The sequence below is a fragment of the Bombus vosnesenskii genome, unplaced genomic scaffold (genome assembly GCF_011952255.1).
Source record: "Bombus vosnesenskii isolate JDL3184/JDL3185 unplaced genomic scaffold, Bvos_JDL3184-5_v1.1 scf7180000013267, whole genome shotgun sequence".
Taxonomy (NCBI): Eukaryota; Metazoa; Arthropoda; class Insecta; order Hymenoptera; family Apidae; genus Bombus; species Bombus vosnesenskii.
In genome coordinates, this window is record NW_022882927.1 from 1,188,377 (window position 1) to 1,209,982 (window position 21,606).

General features: G+C 36.1%; 1 protein-coding gene across 19 annotated transcripts in view; it reads left to right on the top strand.

The window, feature by feature from the left end:
* LOC117230390 (collagen alpha chain CG42342) overlaps positions 1-21,606 on the top strand; it is a 119,873-nt gene that overhangs the window by 94,682 nt on the left and 3,585 nt on the right. For 10 of the 19 annotated variants that reach the window (XM_033487778.1, XM_033487779.1, XM_033487773.1 and 7 more), the window contains 16 exons: positions 1,513-1,692; positions 3,843-3,948; positions 7,655-7,743; positions 11,824-11,950; positions 12,496-12,584; positions 13,055-13,144; positions 13,233-13,277; positions 13,634-13,660; positions 13,784-13,819; positions 13,954-14,058; positions 14,387-14,431; positions 15,341-15,403; positions 19,543-19,569; positions 19,756-19,809; positions 20,094-20,120; positions 21,070-21,105. In XM_033487778.1, the coding sequence (XP_033343669.1) occupies positions 1,513-1,692; positions 3,843-3,948; positions 7,655-7,743; positions 11,824-11,950; positions 12,496-12,584; positions 13,055-13,144; positions 13,233-13,277; positions 13,634-13,660; positions 13,784-13,819; positions 13,954-14,058; positions 14,387-14,431; positions 15,341-15,403; positions 19,543-19,569; positions 19,756-19,809; positions 20,094-20,120; positions 21,070-21,105 (1,146 nt within the window). Of the gene's footprint in view, positions 1-1,512; positions 1,693-3,842; positions 3,949-7,654; positions 7,744-11,823; positions 11,951-12,495; positions 12,585-13,054; positions 13,145-13,232; positions 13,278-13,633; positions 13,661-13,783; positions 13,820-13,953; positions 14,059-14,386; positions 14,432-15,340; positions 15,404-19,542; positions 19,570-19,755; positions 19,810-20,093; positions 20,186-21,069; positions 21,106-21,606 lie in introns of all 19 variants that reach the window. The other 9 variants (XM_033487787.1, XM_033487792.1, XM_033487789.1 and 6 more) reach the window with 8 other exon arrangements.

Consider the following 21,606-nt stretch of genomic DNA (forward strand, 5'->3'; position numbering starts at 1 on the left):
AATTATAAGATTCATCTTATGGTAGAATCAATTACGATCTAAGACGAATCTTTAATATTTTGTATATATACGTATATTATATACTAATTCAAAGAAGATGTACACTACTTATGCACATAGTTAGAATTATTAAAATAGATTATATTAGCTTTCTTGTATTTCTGTATATCGTTTACGATACGAATTTAAAGACCGTTTAGTGCTTATGCTACATTCGATGTATCAATACCAAATGGAAACAAAGATATTCTTTAGAAACTTTCACCGAATTTTAGTACATAAGTTTACTTGCATCTGTTTTCGTTTGATATTACCTGACTTATGCATGATGCTCTCGGAACCTAAAACTATGCGTGGAACATAATTGAATTTTACGAATGATATATAAATATATATGCCATTTTTTCAATACAGCCAGCTTTAGAAAAATCTTCAAACAGAGAAAGGAATAAATTAGACGGGTTTAAAGTAAAAGAATTCTCCTTCTGCCATCTTATCGAATCATTGGTATAAGCTTTACTTTGAACACCATTTATCTGCAAATATGTCGCGCGGAGTGAAAGTTTCAATAAGTTTTGATGAGTTTATCTTTGAGGAAGATACTGCTCCTTACGTCATAAAGGTATTTCTCGCTTGCAAAGTGTGCTCTAAGGAGCTTAAACGTCACCCATTTCGACATCTTTTTTTCTTATTAAGCAACCATTTAAATATATCATTTTCTATGTACATCATAGCATTCGTATCAAAATAGTACCTAATGCTCTTTTTCTTTGCACTAATTGAAGATTCAATAATAGTTCGCTGTCGAGATTCTCACTATATCGTAAGTTAATGCTGAACTCTTTGTCGTACGATCTTTTATTACTTACGTACGTTACTTAGTCATGATTTTAATACTGCACATAAAATGGACATTAAAATACCATATCCAAGTATGCGTATATCGTATAGTTAGCAATTTTTGATCTTACAAGTTGAACCTCCACTTCGATACTTCAAAGCGAATCTTCCTTACAAATACAATCCTCCGTTATATTGACTCTGTACCATTATACGTGCGCCGAAATATCTTTATTGACCCGATATTACAAGCCACGGGGGTTGCCGATAATTACGTTCGTATCTCAAGGGTATTTTATATCTTGTAACTTCCGAGTATAAATTCGAAAATATAAATTAAAGGTATACGATATAATACACGCACAGTTTTCTCCACGCGCTTTCTCTCTCTCTCTCTCTTTCTCTCTGTCTCTCTGTCTCTCTGTCCACGATCCTGTTCCTCCCGTTTGTCTTTTTTCTCTATCTGCCGTCTTCTCCTCTCTCTCTCTTTCTCTTTCTTCTTCTTCTACTGTCTGCCTCTTTGTATATTCACCACCAGACATTTTTCTCCGATGTTCCTTTCCTGTTCCTTCTCCGTCTGTGGCACAAGCCGACGAGTACCGAGAGACACTCTTGTCGAGGGCTCTCGCCGGAAGAAAGCGGTAACGACGTAACACTCTTGGAACGTAACAGGGAGAGCCAGGCGAACCTGGACCACCGGGGCCACCCGGTCCTCCGGGAGCCGAAGGTCTTCCTGGGCACGAAGGCAGGCAAGGATCTCCGGGTGACGTTGGGCCACCGGGTGAAAAGGGAGCATCAGGATCGACTGGACCAATTGGTCCGCCTGGTACGCCGGGACTTCCAGGTCCTAAGGTAACACAGATACCGACACTCGGGTTATTCTCCCAGGATTCGATCACTTCTATATGCATTCACTTAGATATCTCAGAACGAAAAACGTTGCTCAAGCTAGGAAACTCGGTATCGTTCTGGTAACGCAGGGTTATCGGTAGTCGTGTAAATTGATTCGATACCTTTTTAACTCTACGAAACACACGTCACGTCTGAGAGACCTATGCTATTATATTTTGTGTCATAAAATATTATGTTTCGTTAATTGCATCTAATATGCCTAGCGTACTTTTCTAACTTTGTAGGAAGCGCATATCTCGATCTTGATAATTATTTTTCATATGAAAACTGATAAAATGACGAATAAACCGAGGCGAACAGAATGATAGGCCTGACGTGTGCACCGATGTGACAACACGCGTGTGTATTATAGGGTGAAAACAAATTTAAATTTTCACTATATGTCAAAATATACAAAAATATACAAAATATGTCGCGTTCGCAATTCTGCGTATTGCACCACGAATAGCTGCATCGTTGCCGCAAAGACTGTTCGTTGTCCTAGCTGTGTTCCAATTATCGTGATAGCGAACGATTTTTCGAGTATTGCTGCGTCAATCGGTAGTATTATACGTGGACCCGCGATCACGAAGAATAGAACAAATTAAATATTTGAAGATTACGTTTTCTGAAAATTTTAAGCTTACTAAAGTCTTCGACTATGACCATCATATAGCTATATGGAGCAAAAGCGAAGCTTCCAATGCAGACAGAGAGAAGAGCAAATAAATAGAAGGAAAAGAGACAGATGCACTGACCCCCTATAGTCTCTCGTACTATCTTTAGCTAGGACGCTTTCCTTTGATTGTTCTTATTGACCTAATTGGCTGCAATCGTAGAAGTTTCATTTTACAATGGCAGACGGTTGGGAGCATCTTAAAATCCCTTTACTCGAACCTCTTCTGCAAACTTCAGTTTTATTCGGCAGATCTTACGAGAGCGGAAATTACGTCGCCAATTCGTCATCAAATATATACACATAGCACATATATTTGTATATAGGTATTTTAGCACTTAATTTGTCTGATAATAGGTATTTGTGTCCACGCGAGAGAAGTATCCGTATCGTTATAAGCTTACATCGGTAATTAGTGTATAGACCCAAAGGGAAAACTAGTGAATTGCAAATTTTACGTCGTAAAATATCAAAGTATTAAAGCATCGCGTGCACATGAAATATTAACATTCTTTGTATTCGCTCGTTAAAGTACTCGTTAAACTGCTTCTATAAAGAAAACTTATTGTTTGATGTACAATAGTCGCGTACAATATTCATTAAAAGTTAAGCAAATTTTGAGAAAATGTGTACCTACTTGCAAAATTTATAAAGTTGAACTTGCAAAGGATAACAGTGAAGGTTGCTGTAGTATAATGTTACATTTAAACTAATTAGCACGTACTCCGTGTGTCTTTAAAGTTCTGTTATACTGTCTAATATATACATGTATGCCATAATATAATCAAACGACGCCACGAATGAAGCAACAAGCAACGTAATTAGCCAAATACATCTAACTCCTGTCAATGGTAATTTATTGGAAACAAAATCAGGATCGTGTACCGTACGAAATGAATTCCTTTTTTATTTTTCAAACATGTGCGAAATTAATTAAAATTGGTTTTCTATTATTGCAGTTTTACATCGCACGCAGCATCCAATTATAAATCACCTTTTTGTAAAAGTACAATAAATAATAAATAACACGATAAATAATTAGTTTCATTGGTGTGCTTAAGCAATTTCTTTTAACCTTTGTAACAACGCAATTGGAATGCATATAAAGCTTTAAGCTTGTCTCAAATATGTCGCAGTTATGTAGTTAACGTTATTGATTTAACACAGTATCCATCTCAATTTCCTCTAAAATATTAAAATTAAGCTACTTCTGTATCTAACGTATTACATACTCTCATTCTTATTAAAGGTCTTAAAGGTATCTTTGTGTAAAGTACTACCGTATCTAAATCTATTCTGTATCTCTCTTCTAAAAATCATAGCAAGTAGTTTCGAAACTGAAAGGATGATGTGAATGATAAATATCAATGCCCTGTCATACTCCTTAATCTTATTCTACGACGTCTATTAATTGAAGAAACATTATTCTTCGCAGGGTGACAAGGGCGAGAGAGGGGATCGAGTTGTAACAACATCCTTAAACGGGGAACCGTTTCCAACTGGAGTATTCGAAGGACCCCCCGGTCCACCAGGACCACCTGGTAAGTATATACGCGGTATAATTTAAATTCTCTCAAGACTGATAGCCGCGCGCATAATATATTAAAGCAACGTAATACGACCACATAAAGCGATTTGAGTTATGTTGTCTAAGGTTCTTAAATCCACATCATATATATAGAGGGTGTGTACAAAATTTCATGAAACGCAAGATCGATTTCAGTGGTAAACGGAGATAGAATGGTGAAAATGTTTCGCACAGACGCACGCTCTATATGTTAGATCCCAACCCTACCCTCTGGGTTACAATCATCAGGTGTGAAAACACGTTTTCGAGAAAATGATTACCTTTACTTTCAATGTTAATCATCGCGAAGATTAGAAAAAAAGATTAGCTATAGCACTCGTACTTGTATGAATATTATTCACCATGTTTATATCCTCTACTAAAATATATGTCTCGTTTAAAATAGTCGGAGGAATGTACACGGTTGAGAATAGAACAGCTGAAGTAGCTGAATAGCATTGTAGGGATTACCCCTTAATGTCCATGAGCCATTAATACCATATATGGTATTATTAAGAAAACAAAACGATGAAATCCGCTGGCATTTTTATTAGAAAAGAAATTGGTGTTTACTAAAAAGATATCTCTTTTGAAACAGAGCAGTTTTGTATGAAGATTTTCTTAATATTAGTCATATTTTCAATGATATGTATTAATATACGTTAATTGAAACAGACACCCTGTATATACATAAGAGAAAAAAACATGTTCGTATTTAGTTGCGTTATGTTCATGTGCTACCAAGGTACCTTTGTTAGGATGTTCCAAAAAATATTACTGATATTTTCTAACTTTTTCAAACCACATAGTAGATTTTCGTTTTATTTATGATATTTCCATTATTTTTCTCGTTTTAACAGTAATCTGTGATATGTAATATTTTACGGGATAACCTAATACATCGCGAAATGAATATCCCAGTATTCACAGTGAAAACATGATACGCATTATTCCATTCACAAACAATTCTATAACAACTAGAAACTAGTCTATCTCTGTGCTCCTAGTATTCATCTAATTCTATTAAACTTGCAATACATATTAGCTATTAAACAATTATCATCGTCGATTGGGTAGTAAACGTATTAGAAAATGAAAAAGAAGAATCAAGAAAATATTAATATTCGTAAAAAGAGTAAACATTCGATGTAAATTTAATTCGGTATTTAATGTACGATAAAAACAAAATTACCAGGGAACAGGAGACATCGAAAGATAATTCGGCTTAGGAATTACTACATTACCTAGCGCCAGCTTTGATTATATCAGCGTTTTAGCACGTTTTACTGTAACGTTACATCGATTGGCGCTAGACAAGCGATAAAAGAAACATTAGTAAGCGAACGAAGAAACACGTTTCATACGGATGGTTACATATATATCAACCGCATGTGAACAGATTTCGTTAATTTAACCACCGTAAGGTTCTATCTTCTTGCACTCGAATTGATTCGCATTAAGGTGTGCTTCCATTGGATCTCAATCGATCGGAATGTAGTACAGTTAATGGCATTAGAGATGTAACTGTTATCCAAGTCCACGTGTACATTGGGATATCAGCGACCAAATCTTCATTCGTGATATACGTATCCATTAGTAATAGGATTAACGGATTTAAGTCGTTGTAGACAATAACGATAAATACAGAGTAGAGATTTTATTTTGGCATAAGACGAATAATTGTTTAGGAAATTACGAATTATTTTTTTTATAAAACGGAGGCAGATAATTTTATCTTTCATCGATCGATTTAATATAACTTTTAATCTTCGTTTACGTGGATAAAGGAACTGCTGTGGACGCAAGTCAGTAAATTGATCACGTCTCGGACTTATCACTAATTCAATATCGCAACAGGACGCGCTAGTATCGATATCATATTCTCGGTATCCACTTTAAAATATTTATTACATATAATTCTTTGATTGAGAAAGTTCGATTAAAAAATTTCCTTAATGTCGTTAACTTGCTTGCCAGCTAACGAATTAATCGTTATTCGTGTACGCTACGATATTCGATGGAAATAGGATACATTTTTATTCTTACATAGGTATACATATAAATTATTGATTTTTATTAATTTAGGTTACTTTGAAATGTCCAAGTGGAATTTAATTTCGCACGTCATTATTCTTACACAAACGATATTTTTAATATTTTATATTCTATATTTTCTGCGAGGGGGTTCAAACTATTGAAATATTTTCGTCTTCTTTTCTAAATGTCGATTATCGGCTTTATTATTATCAGAGGAAAATCGCAATTCAGACAAACACTTTTCAGTTGGAAGTGCGCTCAATTTGTAGCGGTCGATATCTACAAAGGAAAAGCTATAAAACGTGAATCGTAAAATACCCACGAAAGAAAAGCTATAAAATATGAATTGTAAAATGTAAAAAAATGCGTACTTTAGGAAAATTCGGTTTAAACGTTGAGATGTAATATGTCGTTTCGCGAAGATTCTTTCTTTGAACGCGCGAGTAATGTCAGTTAATTAGAAACGAAATGTATTTAAGGTTCCAAGCGTAGTGTTCCGGGTTTTTTTACTTCTAACTTGCTTTTTAAGGAAAATTTAAAGAAAATACTGTTTAATTGTAAAATACGTGCAAGAAAAGGTCAAGATATCGATGTGTATGGTCTTAATATAGCGCAAGTGATCTTTTTCGAATTAAATGTTCTAACGTAACTTTTTCATCGTATCTAAATTTTATTCCCGGAATGAAACGTGTTAAATTAACGCAGTGATAAAAGTAATGATAATAATGCAATAACCAACTATTTATATTTGGCAATGAAATTAAAATCTTTACATATAGCAAGCACAGGATCACGGTACACCTTTTAATTTTTAGAACGCTGTAGTAGAAATTGCAAAACCACTCATTTTTGTTCTTCCTTCTTTAACACGAAATTTTCTCTCATGCAATTTTCTGTAATTTTTCAAATAATTTTGCAACGTCAGTGAATGCATTATAGAACATTTTTCTCTCTCTATGATCCTACTTTAAGAAATACTTTCGCGAAGGAGCAATTACTAGTATTAGGTATAAGTAATAAACCATTTTTATTCACATATCATATAACACGTTTCTTTATTAAAATATATAACGATATCCTCTACTCACTCTTGTATACGGAGGTTTTAACGGTACGTAAATCAATCACATACAACATACTTATCTACTTATTTACTTCGCACACGACGATATCAATCGCTCTAAGCGTCTCTACATATATGTCATTAAGTTTACACGCACATACTATAGATTGAAATTAACCTTTACGATGCATACTATGCACTCGATTTTTCCAAATATTTTTCAAAGTATCGGGTTTAAAGGGAACGCTCTCATCGCGCGAAATAAATTCATTTTCGCAGATATGCAGAAACTGACGATTTTTGACGTATGTCACTCCTCTTCCAGCGAATCGATAATATAATCAAATATCGCGGCGTAAAGGTTAAATTTATCGCTATCTGTCACTTAAATTTATCGAATATGGACATTCAGGTTAAACGTTTAGTCTAGAGAAATACGTAAAGAATCCCCGTGGAAGGGTCGTTTTCGGGAGAAAAAGAGTGCCGCGACTATGCATGATTTTTGCGCGAAAACGAGAGTGCGTGTGCGAACGAACGAATGTCATGTTTTATTTTATGCACGTGATGTACACGCACACAGGGCCCCAGGGCGAGAAGGGGGAGCTGGGTCCGACGGGACCACCCGGTCTGCCGGGAGAGAAGGGTGCCCGGGGAAAGCAAGGGAAGAGGGTAAGCTTCAGCGAGGTCCTCCAGCGAACGACCACCGACCAAATCGACCGTACAAACCATTCCCTCCTTAATAACCGATCATCGAATCGACCAACTTTTCCATCGAAACTCTGGAACGAAAGAACATCCTCCTGATGTATAGCTCGTACGTCCACGATCCCGTTATTCCATCTTCAACATCCATATTCAACTACCTCTCCCAGAGATTCTTTTTAAATTAGAAATTCTTCTATAATATGTAATGCACGACTAAAGCATATTATAGCTTCTTACGGGCAAGCAGATGCATGACATTTCTGGGTGAACGTTTCGTTAATATCTTGGAACGAGACACTGAACGTTCTAGTAGTCGATATACAGCTTAACCGTCATCGTTCAACAAGAATCGAATGAATTTTAGAATTTTCTATTTCTCAATATCCATTATGATAGACTTGTCGATTTTTGTTTCAACTTCTCCCCTTTCATTTCTGAGAAATCGTTGGTTCTCTCGCCTAACAGTTTTATCAAAATACTCGGCTCGTGTTTTATTTCTTTATTTAAGAAAATCTATCGTCCAAGGGAAGAACTTTTTTCGTCGAGTGTCTTTTAACGTTTAAATTCCGGAATTGAAATTGAAATTGATGTAAAGCTCGAGATCAAGATTTGAAACGTCGTTATGCCACCCTTGGAATGACGTGACGGTTATTCACGCTTTTAAGACACCTGCATGGAAATCACGAGAAAGCACATGCATGATCTTATCACGCACGCATGCGAGCATGCAACACGTATGGCACAATACGATCACCTGCCTCTTTTCATTTAATAAACTGAAACAAGTAGCCGTTAAATTGCATTGTCGTCCCGACGATGATGGATGGATAACGTTCTTCTTGTACCTAAGGCAGATTTGACAAATGCGAGAGTAGAAAAATTCTGAAAGATTAGGCGAACAAAAGAATGCTTTGCAAACCTTTCAACGGACATGGAATCTCTTGTGAATGTTACGAAAATAAAAGACCTTATTTAGTTAGATAAAAAGATGAAAGTATTTTCTTTCGATGGCTAAAATATCTTATCTTCTTTTTTGAAATAGTAAACATTCTACTTTGAAAGTAAAGTGGATCGTTCTAGAGTTTTTTCTTTTTTTTTTTGCAAAGAAAAAGGTATCTTCTTCAGGGAAAATATTCTGAAAAAAATAAGTATGTATAACTTAAATTTAAATCATTATGTCTTGCCTTAATGCAAAAAGGACCTTCTCTCATGTAGTCCTGATGTCGTCGTTATAAAGTTGATACGTAACTAAAACAGATATCGCGAGAAAACTGGTGACTGTCCAGTTGCCGAGAGAAAAGAGAAACGTTGGTGGCAGCAAATAACACGTACGCGGGACATGATACGTCGAGACATTGCTCGATACGTTATTTCGACTTTTGGAGCCGCTACATTTATGTCGCAGAAGAGACGCGCGGTTGTTAAGGGTGTCTTCCTCGCAGTAAGGACGAAAACTAAGTTCTCTTCTGATGGATGCGACGAAATTACACACCTGCGCACTAAATAATCTCTAACCACGGCTTAAAAAAGATTTTACTCGACTTCATCCCTGTGTTTTAACGTATTCTTATTTTAAGGTTTAAACCGTAAGTATGCTCGCATATTTATCAAAGTGATCGGTTCTCGAACAACGATCGAGCAAACAAAGAGAATTGTAGAAAGCAATGTTCGTCGTTGTTTCGCGACACGAATCCTCGTTCATTTTGAATCGTTAATTAAGTCAGCCAGTTCGCGGTCGAGTGCAACGCCAATAAAATCACTGTGTACTCCGTCGTTTATACTGCGAATATCCTAACAAACGAGATGCAATCGGGATTTCTAGCATACAGGGTGTTCGCGCTATTAGTTACCACTGTTTTTCTCATACGTGACAAATTTGTGGGAAATATAGAAAGAAACAGAGATTTCCTATTTTTCATATATGCAATACCACGGCTTCGATATGTTATTTAAAGCGAGGGATATAATTTTTGTTACGTTATATGAGAGAAAGCGACCATCGAGACGAGTTCTATAACCGTATCATTGAAATATAAAAATTGCGCAAATACTTGGAAAATTTTATAACGCTACATTTATTGGATATCATTGCAGATTCTATTGTCAAATTCAATAAAAGCTGCAGAAAACTCTTTCATTTTCATATTTCAGTGATATTGAATATGGTATTACATGTTACAGGTTGTTTAACTCGTCTCAATATTCAATTTCATACAATACGATAAAATCGTATAGCTATCGGTTTTAAAACATCCACACGCCATGAAAAAAACTAGGAGAAATTTAAAAATCTATTACTAATAATAAACATTGTTGTTTCTATTTTTCTCGCAAATTTGCCATTTCCAAGAGAAACACTAGGGACTGATAACGCAAACAGGTCATACTGTATACGATCGTGGATACAAACAAGGCGCTTCAAGAGACTCGCGAAAGTATACAGAAAAGATAGATATCGTCGAGCTTTCCAGAAAGAAAATTTCCAAATTTCTGCTAAATCGTAACTTTATTGGTGGTCTGGAACGAATGGATACTACTCGAGAATCGTAAAGAGAATCGAGCCACTTTTGTTTCGAGCTGGACCGTCTTACTTTGAATTTCCTTAAGCACCGAACTTCTTCATACGACAGTGATATCACTTGTCGAGGATTTTATTTGCGTTAGCTTGCAAGAGAAAAAGAAGAACGGTCTCTAGTAAGTTTGCAGCGCTCTATATAATGCCTCTATTTAGTTCCTACGTTGCAAAGTCAACTTGTTTAGCTAACAAACGTCCATCTATGTACTAATAACAGTTGCGAAATTTTAGTCAGAGCGAAAGAATGAGAGATTGGGTAAGGGTAAGAAAAAAAGGAAGGGTGAGTTAGAGAGGAAGAGAGAGAGAGAGAGAGAGAGAGAGTGAATGAGCGAGAAAGAAAGAAGAGAGACTAATCGCTTTAATCTTTAGTCAGTAGTCTTTGGCGTAGTGTACGTAGCTTGTGTAACTAATTTGTGTTTAATGTAGCAAGTAACACCACACTACTTCTTCCCTGTGTGTCGGTTCAAATCACTAATAACTAATACTACTACCCCCGGCTTTGAGGCTCTCGCAACTTTATCGACCGGTGATCGATGCAAGCCTGCGATTGTCGCGTAAGTATCAAACAGCCCCTAAAAAACTACTATATAGCTTTACTATCGATACGTCATTAAAACTACATCGTGTCATACGCAGCTAATTCACATGTACTACCGATGTCTTTTATATATAGATACATATTTTTGTTAGTCAATGTATTGATCTTCTCGTTCATTCGTAACTTCCCTATTTTCTATCAGCCGCTGTACGATCGACGTCTTATTTTATTAAATCCAGTTAATATACCACTCTCCCCCCTGTAAACAAACCGGATCGTTGACAAAATTTCACTCCCTTAAATATCTTCCCTCTGGATTCTTATTTTCTATCGAAAAAAGTTTCAAACATGTGACTTAATAAAATGCCGTAGAATGCTGTATATTGATAGGTATATCAGAATCTTTTCAAAATGTTTCGAAAGCAAATACGATAAAAGATTACGGAGCAATATTACGTACACGCTGCTGAGAGGAAACAAGGAAGAAAATAAATTCTAATAGCTTCCAGTTTCTACTAAATTTGATCCCACTAACAAGCGTTCCCATCGTAGTCGATTGCATGCGATACCCGTAGAACATTTTTGTGTTTTCGATTAAACGTTAGTGTGTCTAGATTTCGTGTGTTAATCGTAATAGAAAATCCTACTCGAGCGACTTTGGCACAATCGTCAGCGGTTTCTAAATTCTTCTGGCATAGATTTCCAAATTATCTGCTTAATATGACAGAGACTACGAGATCCGTGCCAAGATCGATCACAAAGATCATAGATAATTTCCGATAAAACCAATATTCCTCTCCCGACACCCCATCCTCACCTGAAAATGGAACCGATTAACGCTTCGCCGTAAAAAAAAAAAGGAATTTTCAAACAAAGATTAGATAAAGATGGAGGACCTGGTTGGACCTGACCTTACAGTGTTACATTATAGGGTTTCAAGGGTGAAAGCGGTGTGGCATTGATGAGAGGCCCACCCGGTCTACCGGGTCCAAAGGGTGAACCCGGAGAACGGGGTTACCGAGGCGAAAAAGGCACCAAGGGAGACACGGGCTCACCAGGTAGATTTCCAAGAGCCATTCCTCTGCGAAATTCAAGAAAAAGACGGATGAAAATAAACGATATCTTTTCTCCTGACTGCTACCAGCGACAAAGCGTTTTCTTTGGCATTTCTTCCAATCTAATGGATCTTCTATTCGTATCCTGTATATCATAGACTATCATAGACTATATCGTAAACTGTCTATGCGTGGATGTGGGCTGTCTATTCTACGCTCTTAGAAACCATATCAGTTTCTCTTTCCACCTTAAGCAAAGACTTTATCATCCCGATGCGATAAAAAATCTTTACATATTCTTTTGTCAATGCTATCTATCTTATCCTGAAAAGAGTTCTCAAATTTTGAAAATAACTTGCTTGTTCATTCGTTCGCGTAATATAAATGAGTGAGAATATTACGTGTGTATATGTGTGAGTGAAATAAGATAAAATGCTGATGCTAATTGACGAACCAGTTGGTCTATAGGAACCGATTATGTAAACGAACTGAGTCGACATAAATAATAATCGTTATTTATTTGTACTAGTAAAAACTCGTAATTTCAGGACCAAAGGGAGAACAAGGACTACCTGGTCTACCTGGACTCAACGGAACGGATGGGGAAACTGGTATTCAGGGTCCTCCAGGATTGCCAGTAAGTAAATCGTACAAGTAAAGCTGTAGTCAAAAAAATTAATTTATCATGCCACTTCGTAGTGCAACAATAAAGTTCTCTAATTGATCTAACAAAATTGATCTCGCACAATTTCTTCACAGTTTCTTCGCAGATTTATACAAATTTTATAGCGACGATAAACATATTCACTACTGATAGGATTTTCATCGTATATGGCACTTACTAACATATAACTTTCGTACACGCACACGAAAGGAACGATTTTTACATTCTATTAATTTACGTAGGTTTTTCTATAAAGTCTCTTTCAAAATTGAAAGCTATCTTTATTACGAATATCGTGAATAATAAATTCTCTCTCTCTCTCTCTCTCTCCCTCTCTCTTTCTCTCTTCATAAATTTACACTAGACAGATTACTGGGTCTTGGAGGGATCAAATTTATACGAACGTTACGTACATTCGTCGTCAGTATTAAATATTTGTACAGGGTATTTCTGGACCGAAAGGTGAGAAAGGTGACTACGGAGACATCGGACCTCCAGGACTTATGGGACCACCAGGTTTGCCTGGTCCACCGGTATGTAAATCATTCAACGTGTCATTTGTTAAATTATCGAGTACGAATTCCAGTGAATAAACGTATAACGCGTGTCCTCTTTAAACAGGGTTATCCAGGGTTGAAAGGTGAAAAAGGAGAGAAAGGTGAATCGGTGAGTGAATCTTTCGATAATATTTCGCACGCAGCAGATGGACGATCAAAACCCTCTCGTATCAAATCTCTTCGCATTATATTTTCGTTCAATAGCGAAGATGAGATATAATTGATTCTTTTCATAGAATAGCGTTCGTCGAACGTGAGGGCTGTTGAATATCCATCAATTTTCACTGCGAGTAATTCTGGATCTTTGATTTCGACGTCTATGACAAGTATATCGTACTCGCCGTGTCAATTGCTTTGAAATCAAAGGCCGGAGCATAGTATACGGTATTTTAACGGCAGGTATTCAGCAATTTCATGATAAAATCTATTTCTTTTCATGACACGACATGGGGCTTCCATTGACAGAAATACAAGAAACTCAGGCGAAGGCAGGTACGTCCATTTTCGTTCATATTCGTTCGTAGTATGCTTGTTATCCGATACCATCGCTATTCGAAATTATCGATGAAGCATCGTAAAAGAATATTTACGTTATACCCGTTCGCTTTATTACAGGGAGACGGTACTTTCGAAGTGAATGCCGGCGAAGTGGTGAGTAAATGTACTATTTGAAATTTTCATTCTATTCAACGTCTTGTCGCGCTGGAAACATATTGCCGTGCTTAATACTTTACCTTAGACTTTGAACTACGTTCGTGAAATTAGATAATTAATCGTGTTTGCAGATAATGGGACCGCCGGGACCACCTGGTCCAGCTGGTACTCCTGGGCTTCAAGGTCCACCTGGCATAAAAGGCGACCGAGGACACGATGGTGCAAAGGGCGATCCTGTCAGTAATCATTGTATACTAAAAAACAACAAAGAATCATTCCATTAAGATAATTTCGTGAAACAAGAAAGTTAAAGTGCCTATGATACGTATTTTTACGATGTTCGTTAAAATCACGATCAGTGTCAAATTTTATTACGTACACGATCGAAACGACGAAAGCCTTTAGAAAATGCTACACGGCATTGGTTGATTCTGTGTTTGTTCTTTTCATAAAATAATTGAGATATCGATGTATTTAACTTATAATATGAACGAGGGCGAGAAACGAATCGTTACGACGTACAATAGACCTATTTTCACCGGGTCGTTCTTTTTTACATTACAGGGAGAGAAGGGTGCCAAAGGAGATCCTGGTCCAATGGGACTACCCGTACGTATTTTCCTCTCAAGATTAGGTTCGTAGGTTAGGTAGGTTATAAAACGCGATAAAATACCAGAAATAGAGCCGATCGAACGCATAAGGCGGAAATCCATCGACGAATTAAAAATTTTCTTAATCTTAAGGTATTAAGAAAAGGTATTAGCTTGAAAGAAAAATAGATCTTGATACTGGGTTGTTTGGAAAGTGCGTAACGAAATATAAAACGTATGGAATTAGCATTTTATTAAACGACGCATCGTTTCTTTCGGTGATTTTTTATCATTTATTAGCTAGCTTCTCAAAAAGAACTTTCTATCTTTTGCGGCGATTAATTTTTTTTAAATAGTTTCTTAACGATAAGTCCATTCAATTTTTTAGCGTCACAGTTTCGCAAAGTTTCGTAAAGATTCGTAAAGATCAGAGCAAATAAAACGATGTTGCGTCTGTCGAATGAAAAGGATGGAGCTGTACTGTACATTTGAATATATTGCTTGCTCTTCCTCGATACACGAAGCCTAACGTTTTCTCGTTGAGAAACGATCTCTTGTCCGATACCGTTGTTCTCAATTGCTGTATTTAACAGTAAAACGCTAGAAATTACCTCGTAGAAGATAGAATCACAGATGTTCGTAACAAATACACGCAACAAAATGTATCGACTATGAAAAACGCTACGAAACTTCCGAGCAACCCATACTCGATTTACAACGATAATGCAATAACTACTTATTACTAGAATAAAAGTACAGATACGAGAAAACGAAACGGGGAAAAATGTGCGCCATATATAGGAAGAAAAAAAAGAGGGAAGCGAAGCAGCATATATACACGATCCATTGACAAATTCATCGTCATTGTATATGCTTCGACGATCGTATTGTAATCGAATCACTGATCGAAGTGTTTGTCTTTTTACAGGGCCCCATGGGACTGAGAGGAGAATCCGGAAAACCCGGGGATGCCGGGAAACCTGGTGCCATGGTAAGAACGCGGACCTCTCGCTCCTAACGTCATCGTTATTTGGCCTCGCTGCTGAATCATTACTAGGCATTCACTAACGACCAGTGTAATCGATTGTCGCTCATTCGGCAAGATGTCGTACTTCTTCGCGTCCTCAGCGAGATCCTTTGATTGCCTCTCGAGTATGTTGCCTTCCGTGTCGTTTCCTCTACATAAAACGAACGATCACGGTTCGATCATCGTCGTCGTTCAAGATACATATAAAAGAAAAGAAAAGAAAAGAAAAATGATAGAAAGCGACTCGAGGGACAACGAGATAACCATAGGCGATACGAGTTACATATATACCTCGAAAGGATCTCTTCTCGGATTAACAAGTTGTCGGAAGTTTTCAATGTTACAAGTCATATCGTTAGCATTTATTGGATAAAGTGTAATCGCGAGGATAAATGTTAGTAAATCGCTTTCGAGTCGTTATTAAAAACAAAAGAATGTCTCCGAGTATTGGCTCGGTGGATTTTAGTAGCTTCATCGGCTTGTTATCGATCAGAATCTACTACTAACGATATCCCTCAACGATGAATAATGGTAGGGAGCTTAAAGGACCGTCCGTTGCAAAAAGGTTGCGGGCACCGTTGTGATATATCATGCTCTCAAACATAGTAACCCGTATCAAATGGGTAAAGGAGAAAGGATTTTACTACAATTGATCGTTATTCGAGCAAAACAAAGAACGTAACGAATCGTGTCTTACGTGTGCGGTGGTAATAAATAAGGTGACTGTACTTGTATTACATAGTGGGTACATTCACGTGTGCAAAGTGTAGCGGACGTAAAATATGAAAAAAAAAAAAAGATAATTTACTTGATAGAGGATAATTGATAATTTCGATTTATGGACTTTTCGTGTCGATGTGTGACAAGAGTGAAGTTTCGGGAGAAACAAAGCGTCTTCCATAGATATTCGATGTGTACGAGTAAATTATTCGATGCTTTCCTTTTACTTTTTTTTCTTTTTTTCGATATCGAAGTACAGATACGCATTACGTCGGTGCTATACGTTTTTATTTATCCAACGTAATACTTAGCGGATGATCGCACTACCATCCGTCCTTTTTAACATACTCTATATGTTTATCTCTACAACCATTTATGTGTGCGTATGTGTGTGCGTGCGCGCGCGCACGTGTGTGTATGTTTGTGTATGACGTGTGTGCGCATACACCGAAGGAAAAATGTTAAGTTCGAAATAACAAAGCTTTAGCGTTATAACGTGGTAACACGGTACGAAAGCTAAGCAAATTTTGCCTTAAAATATTTTTAAATTAAACTATAGATTAAGATAATAGATTACTGTGTATAAAACATTACACTCTACAAGCTATCGAAGAACACTACGAAAATTTGTTGAACGCTTATCGATAGTTCGATTAAATTTAGGTACATTTCGCTCGGGTATATTTTTTCTATTTCTTCTTTGTACTTCCGTAACATTATTTCATTGTTTTTCGCTGCTCTTCATTCGGTAGTTTTATTTATTCGTTGTGAAATACGTTCATAGTCGGCCTTCTACGATTTTTTCTATCCTATTTTTCGTTTCTTTTCTTAATTATTAAGGTATTAATTTGTACTTAACGAAAGCATATTATATTTTTTATACGTGATAATAAGAGAACTATTTATTACGACCGTTCTATTTCGTTATACTTCCATACTTATTTCGATGCGATCGAAATACATAGTTGTATCATCTGGGGAATAAGAGACATAAATTTTATATTTCGATAATCAAAAACATAGTATAATTTATATTCCACTGGAATCGGTGTTACATGTATAATCACGAAGTGTATATTTTTTAACGTGTTTGTTATTTTTAATATATCAGAAATACGTATTATGGTAAATTTGTTACATTGCATAAATCTAGATTTTTTCCTACAACTTCTACCGCTCCAAATTATCTTTTAAAAGTGCCATTTTTTAAATGTACTAAATTTACACTAATTTTTGTAGCTTTATTTTTCATAACGCGTTGTTACATCGAATATTTTTAACATCTATACGTGTTCCATCATTAATAATCCTAATTTTGCCAAATTTTTAACAATATAGTGCATGGTATGTTTACTTACAAATAACCCGACGTAAATTTTTATTAATTACCATTACCTACAATATACGGGGATTTAATTGACATCTTAGACAAATGCAAAACAATTGCGAATGCTAATAAATTCGAGCAACACGAAAGAACTTTATGACTTAAAGACATGCAAAATATAGATTGGTAGACACAAATGATAAAGGCCTAAGAAACGAAATAGTACAGAGTGAGAAAGATACTTACAATGACTTACGATGTACTTAACGATTCGAAAATACGTGTAAACGAGCATCCTTATTTGTGATCCTAGTTACCTATAACGTTGATACAATTGAATAAAAAGATACCAGAAAGTTGTACAATGTAGAATAATATCGATATTGTAGAAATGGGATTTATCAATGTGGTAAAGAATATTTTGCTGGCCTCGAATTAGAAAGCGTGTACTAGCTACCGTTTTTGCTGTGCATATCCTAATCGAAATATATAGAGATTAATGCGAGTAGATTTTTAATAAGATAAACGGAATGAGTAAAAATATGAAGCTCTCGTATCGTGAAAGCACTTTAACGGTAACGCTAATGCGCGAATTAAGCATATGATATAATGATACATGTGTGAATGTGCGCCCATTATAGTGAACGATCCATACACGTGCATATGCACACAATTTCAGAGAAAAAGTAACTGATCGAGAAGTATGTGTGTGTGTATACGACATGTGTATGCATGCGTATGTACATACATGTGTATATGTACACGTGTACAAGTGTGCGTACGCATATATCTACATATGCATGACATAACGAGTATAAAGGTATGCGGGGGAAAGCACATAACATTTCGTGCGTGCGTATGTGTGTATTGTAAAGCGGCGCGCCTTGGTAATTAACAAAAGAAAATTATAGAAGAAGAATACGACGGCGTATTTGCGTATAAGAATACTTGACTCTAACAATTTTGTTTTACATTGTCCCAATTAATAAACAGAATGTGCATGTGCCTGTGTCCTTTGCTTCTATACGATGCCCTTTCGAAATTTAACGCTTCTCACACCTTGTAGTGAAATTACCGCTTTGCATTTTGCTCTGGCTGCGATCCGACGATCATTGTACAAACTACTTTTGTCACTTTTTACACTTCTTTTTTTTCTTTTTCCCTTCTTTCTTCTGATCGCGAGTATATATGTACAATTTTTTTTTTTTGATGAAAATAAAAGAAAAAAGATCATGATCTCATAAGAGAAAAATTAACACGTGTTAATTTGCTGCAACCACGACGGTAACGTAATTGTTGGATCGTTATGCCATCTCGTAATACGTCATAGCGAAGGTGTTTTAAGACATAATTGGCATATCAATGTGAATACCGCTGGTTTTTTATTTTTCTGTTTTTCTTGAATTCAATTGAGCTCCTTCTTTATCTTTTCCTTTGCCTAACACGCCCATCGATTGTACTCTTGCCTCGCTCTCGAATAACCAAATTTTTGCTCTTTATCGTTAAATACCGGTTGAACAATTTTTTAGGATAAACATATTTATTAAAACTAATTCCAGATCATGTTCCATCTGTTTTACGTCGTATCGATACGTTTATTAGGAAGTGTTTATGCGCGTCACATTTCGTAGAATATCTTATCTCACATCGAGGGAAACAATAAAATAATGTAAATAAATAATACAGTGATATTACTTTACTGAAATAGGCAAAAATGTTTTGAACGTATTAAGATTATTTCAAACATTCAGCTTTAAGAAGAAAAAATCAGCTACCAATTATTTGCAGAAGATCGAGACAAAAAAATATTCTTTCTGATAACTTTGTTAAAAACTAACCGATAAGAATATCAACATACATACACAAATATACTCTACTTAGGATTAAAATTCAAACATTTCCGGAGAGTTTGGCAAGGTGCAATATTGCTGCGAATGACGGGGCAAAGGGCGTCTTAATAAAATTTCTTAATAATAAATTACATTTGAATCGGCATATTCGATATCAATTATCAGGTGACTTCGATGAATTTGACAAGGTTTCCTCTGCCTTTCAGGGGCCACCAGGATTAGACGGCATGAAGGTGAGCAATCCTCGGGGAGACCCGTTTAACCATACATTATATTTATGATTTTTGGATCCTCGATCACTACGCTCGCACTACGATTTCATCATTCAGGCATAGATTAAGCCAGTTGCAAACTTAACGGTATTGTTTCAACGTGTCCGTACAGATCATAGTATCCGTTATGGTTCTTCGTACTTACAGGGTGCACAAGGAGAACCAGGCACAAAGGGAGAAAGAGGGGATCCTGGCCTACCTGTAAGTATCGTTCTATTTCAATAATTTAAACCAATAACCAACCTCAACCCGTCGAAATAAAACTACTTCCTTAGAAATCTTAGAATTTTAGAATTTCAAATAGTATTTCTACTAATTTTTTAACAATTTCAAAAATTGCTTTCGCTTGGAAAAACCATTCGATATTCAATACGAATCATACTGTGTCGATCTAACCATTTAACCGTACCGAACGATATTTCATCCTGCTGAAACTCGATTACACCGTCGTCGAGACACCAACGACACATTCTGTTTATCCCCAGGGTACCGATGGAATTCCTGGCGCGGAGGTACAGTGGCATTCGATTATCGCTCGCCCCTCGGTGTGACTGCGACACAGTCTAACCAGCCCGGGGTAACGACGATACATCTGCCTGATCTACCCCGGGGACTGCCCCAAAATTCGTCTCTTTACTTCTTTTGCACGAAAAAGGAGGGGGCTGAGATTAAGTTTTGCGCCTTTCTCCCTCTTTACACCGACGATAGTTTGCACGATTTCTTCATTATTGCAAATATTCCTTCTATTTTATATAGTACTTGCTTATTTACTCTCAAATATTTCGCTTTAAGATCGCAAATCGTTTCTTTTGGTTCGGTCGGTTAAAGCAATTTAAAGAAGCAGAATGTCAGAAAATAATGGATATAAAACGTCGAGTTAAGAGTCGGAAAATTGTTTGTCGAAGAGCCAAATAGTATATTTTTTGAAATAGTATATTTTTCGACAGTTCCAGCCTTGTTGAAGCATCGTTGCTAATGTTAAACTATCAAGTTTATTACAACTATAATTATCAATTTATTTTTCAGATCTAGAATGAAAGAAAAAGAAAATTATGCGTAAGATCGTCAGAAATGTTAGAATTCCTAGAAATACCTACGATTAAAGAATATCGAGAATCCACTCGAAAGTAACTGGTTGTAAAATTGAATCTCGAAGAGAGGGAGAAGCGCACAATCCTCTCTATTTTGATAATTAGATTCTCAAAGAGTGTACAAACCGAGAGCATAAACTAACCGAAAAATAAAACGGGCTAATATTGTAGCTTATATCGCTTGCTTCTTTCACTAGTTCACGCATTTGTGATCGTAGACACATGTTATGCCTTTGAAAGCAAGTTTCGCATAGAAATGTATAATATTGAAAAAGTTCTTTTCCACAATACGTATCGTGCATGTAGAAAAGAAACGAAGAGAGGCACGACCGTCACTTAACGAATAAATTCTTTGACGTACCAATTCCAGGGACCGAAGGGAGAGAAAGGTGCTAAAGGCGAATCTGTGAGTATTGATGAAATTCGACTATCAGTTTTAAATAAATGGGCAAGGAAATTCGTAGTTTGGCGAGCGAACAAAGCTCATAAACGTTTAACGATACAATGTCTGACGGACGAATAATTCCTCGTTCCAGATCTAAAAATTTTTTATTCGGAAATTCATTATTAATATTTCATTCATATTTACTGTATTGTCATTATCATCGTTATCAGCAATATCATTGTCATAAACGTGTACTACCATTTCATTACTAAGACTAATTAATTATCATTAGTAGTATTATGATATTTAATATTACTAAATCCAAATGTGTCGTCATTCGGAAGTTATGCCAAAGAAGTGCACCAATTTAACATTCGCTGACTTGTTTTATCTGAAATGTATTTAGCATAAAGAATAATTAATCTCTAATTAGAAATTATATGAAATTCGAATACCGAATTTAGGGATGGTTTAACACAGTACAGTGTTTATGCATAACGCATGTAACAGAAACACATACTT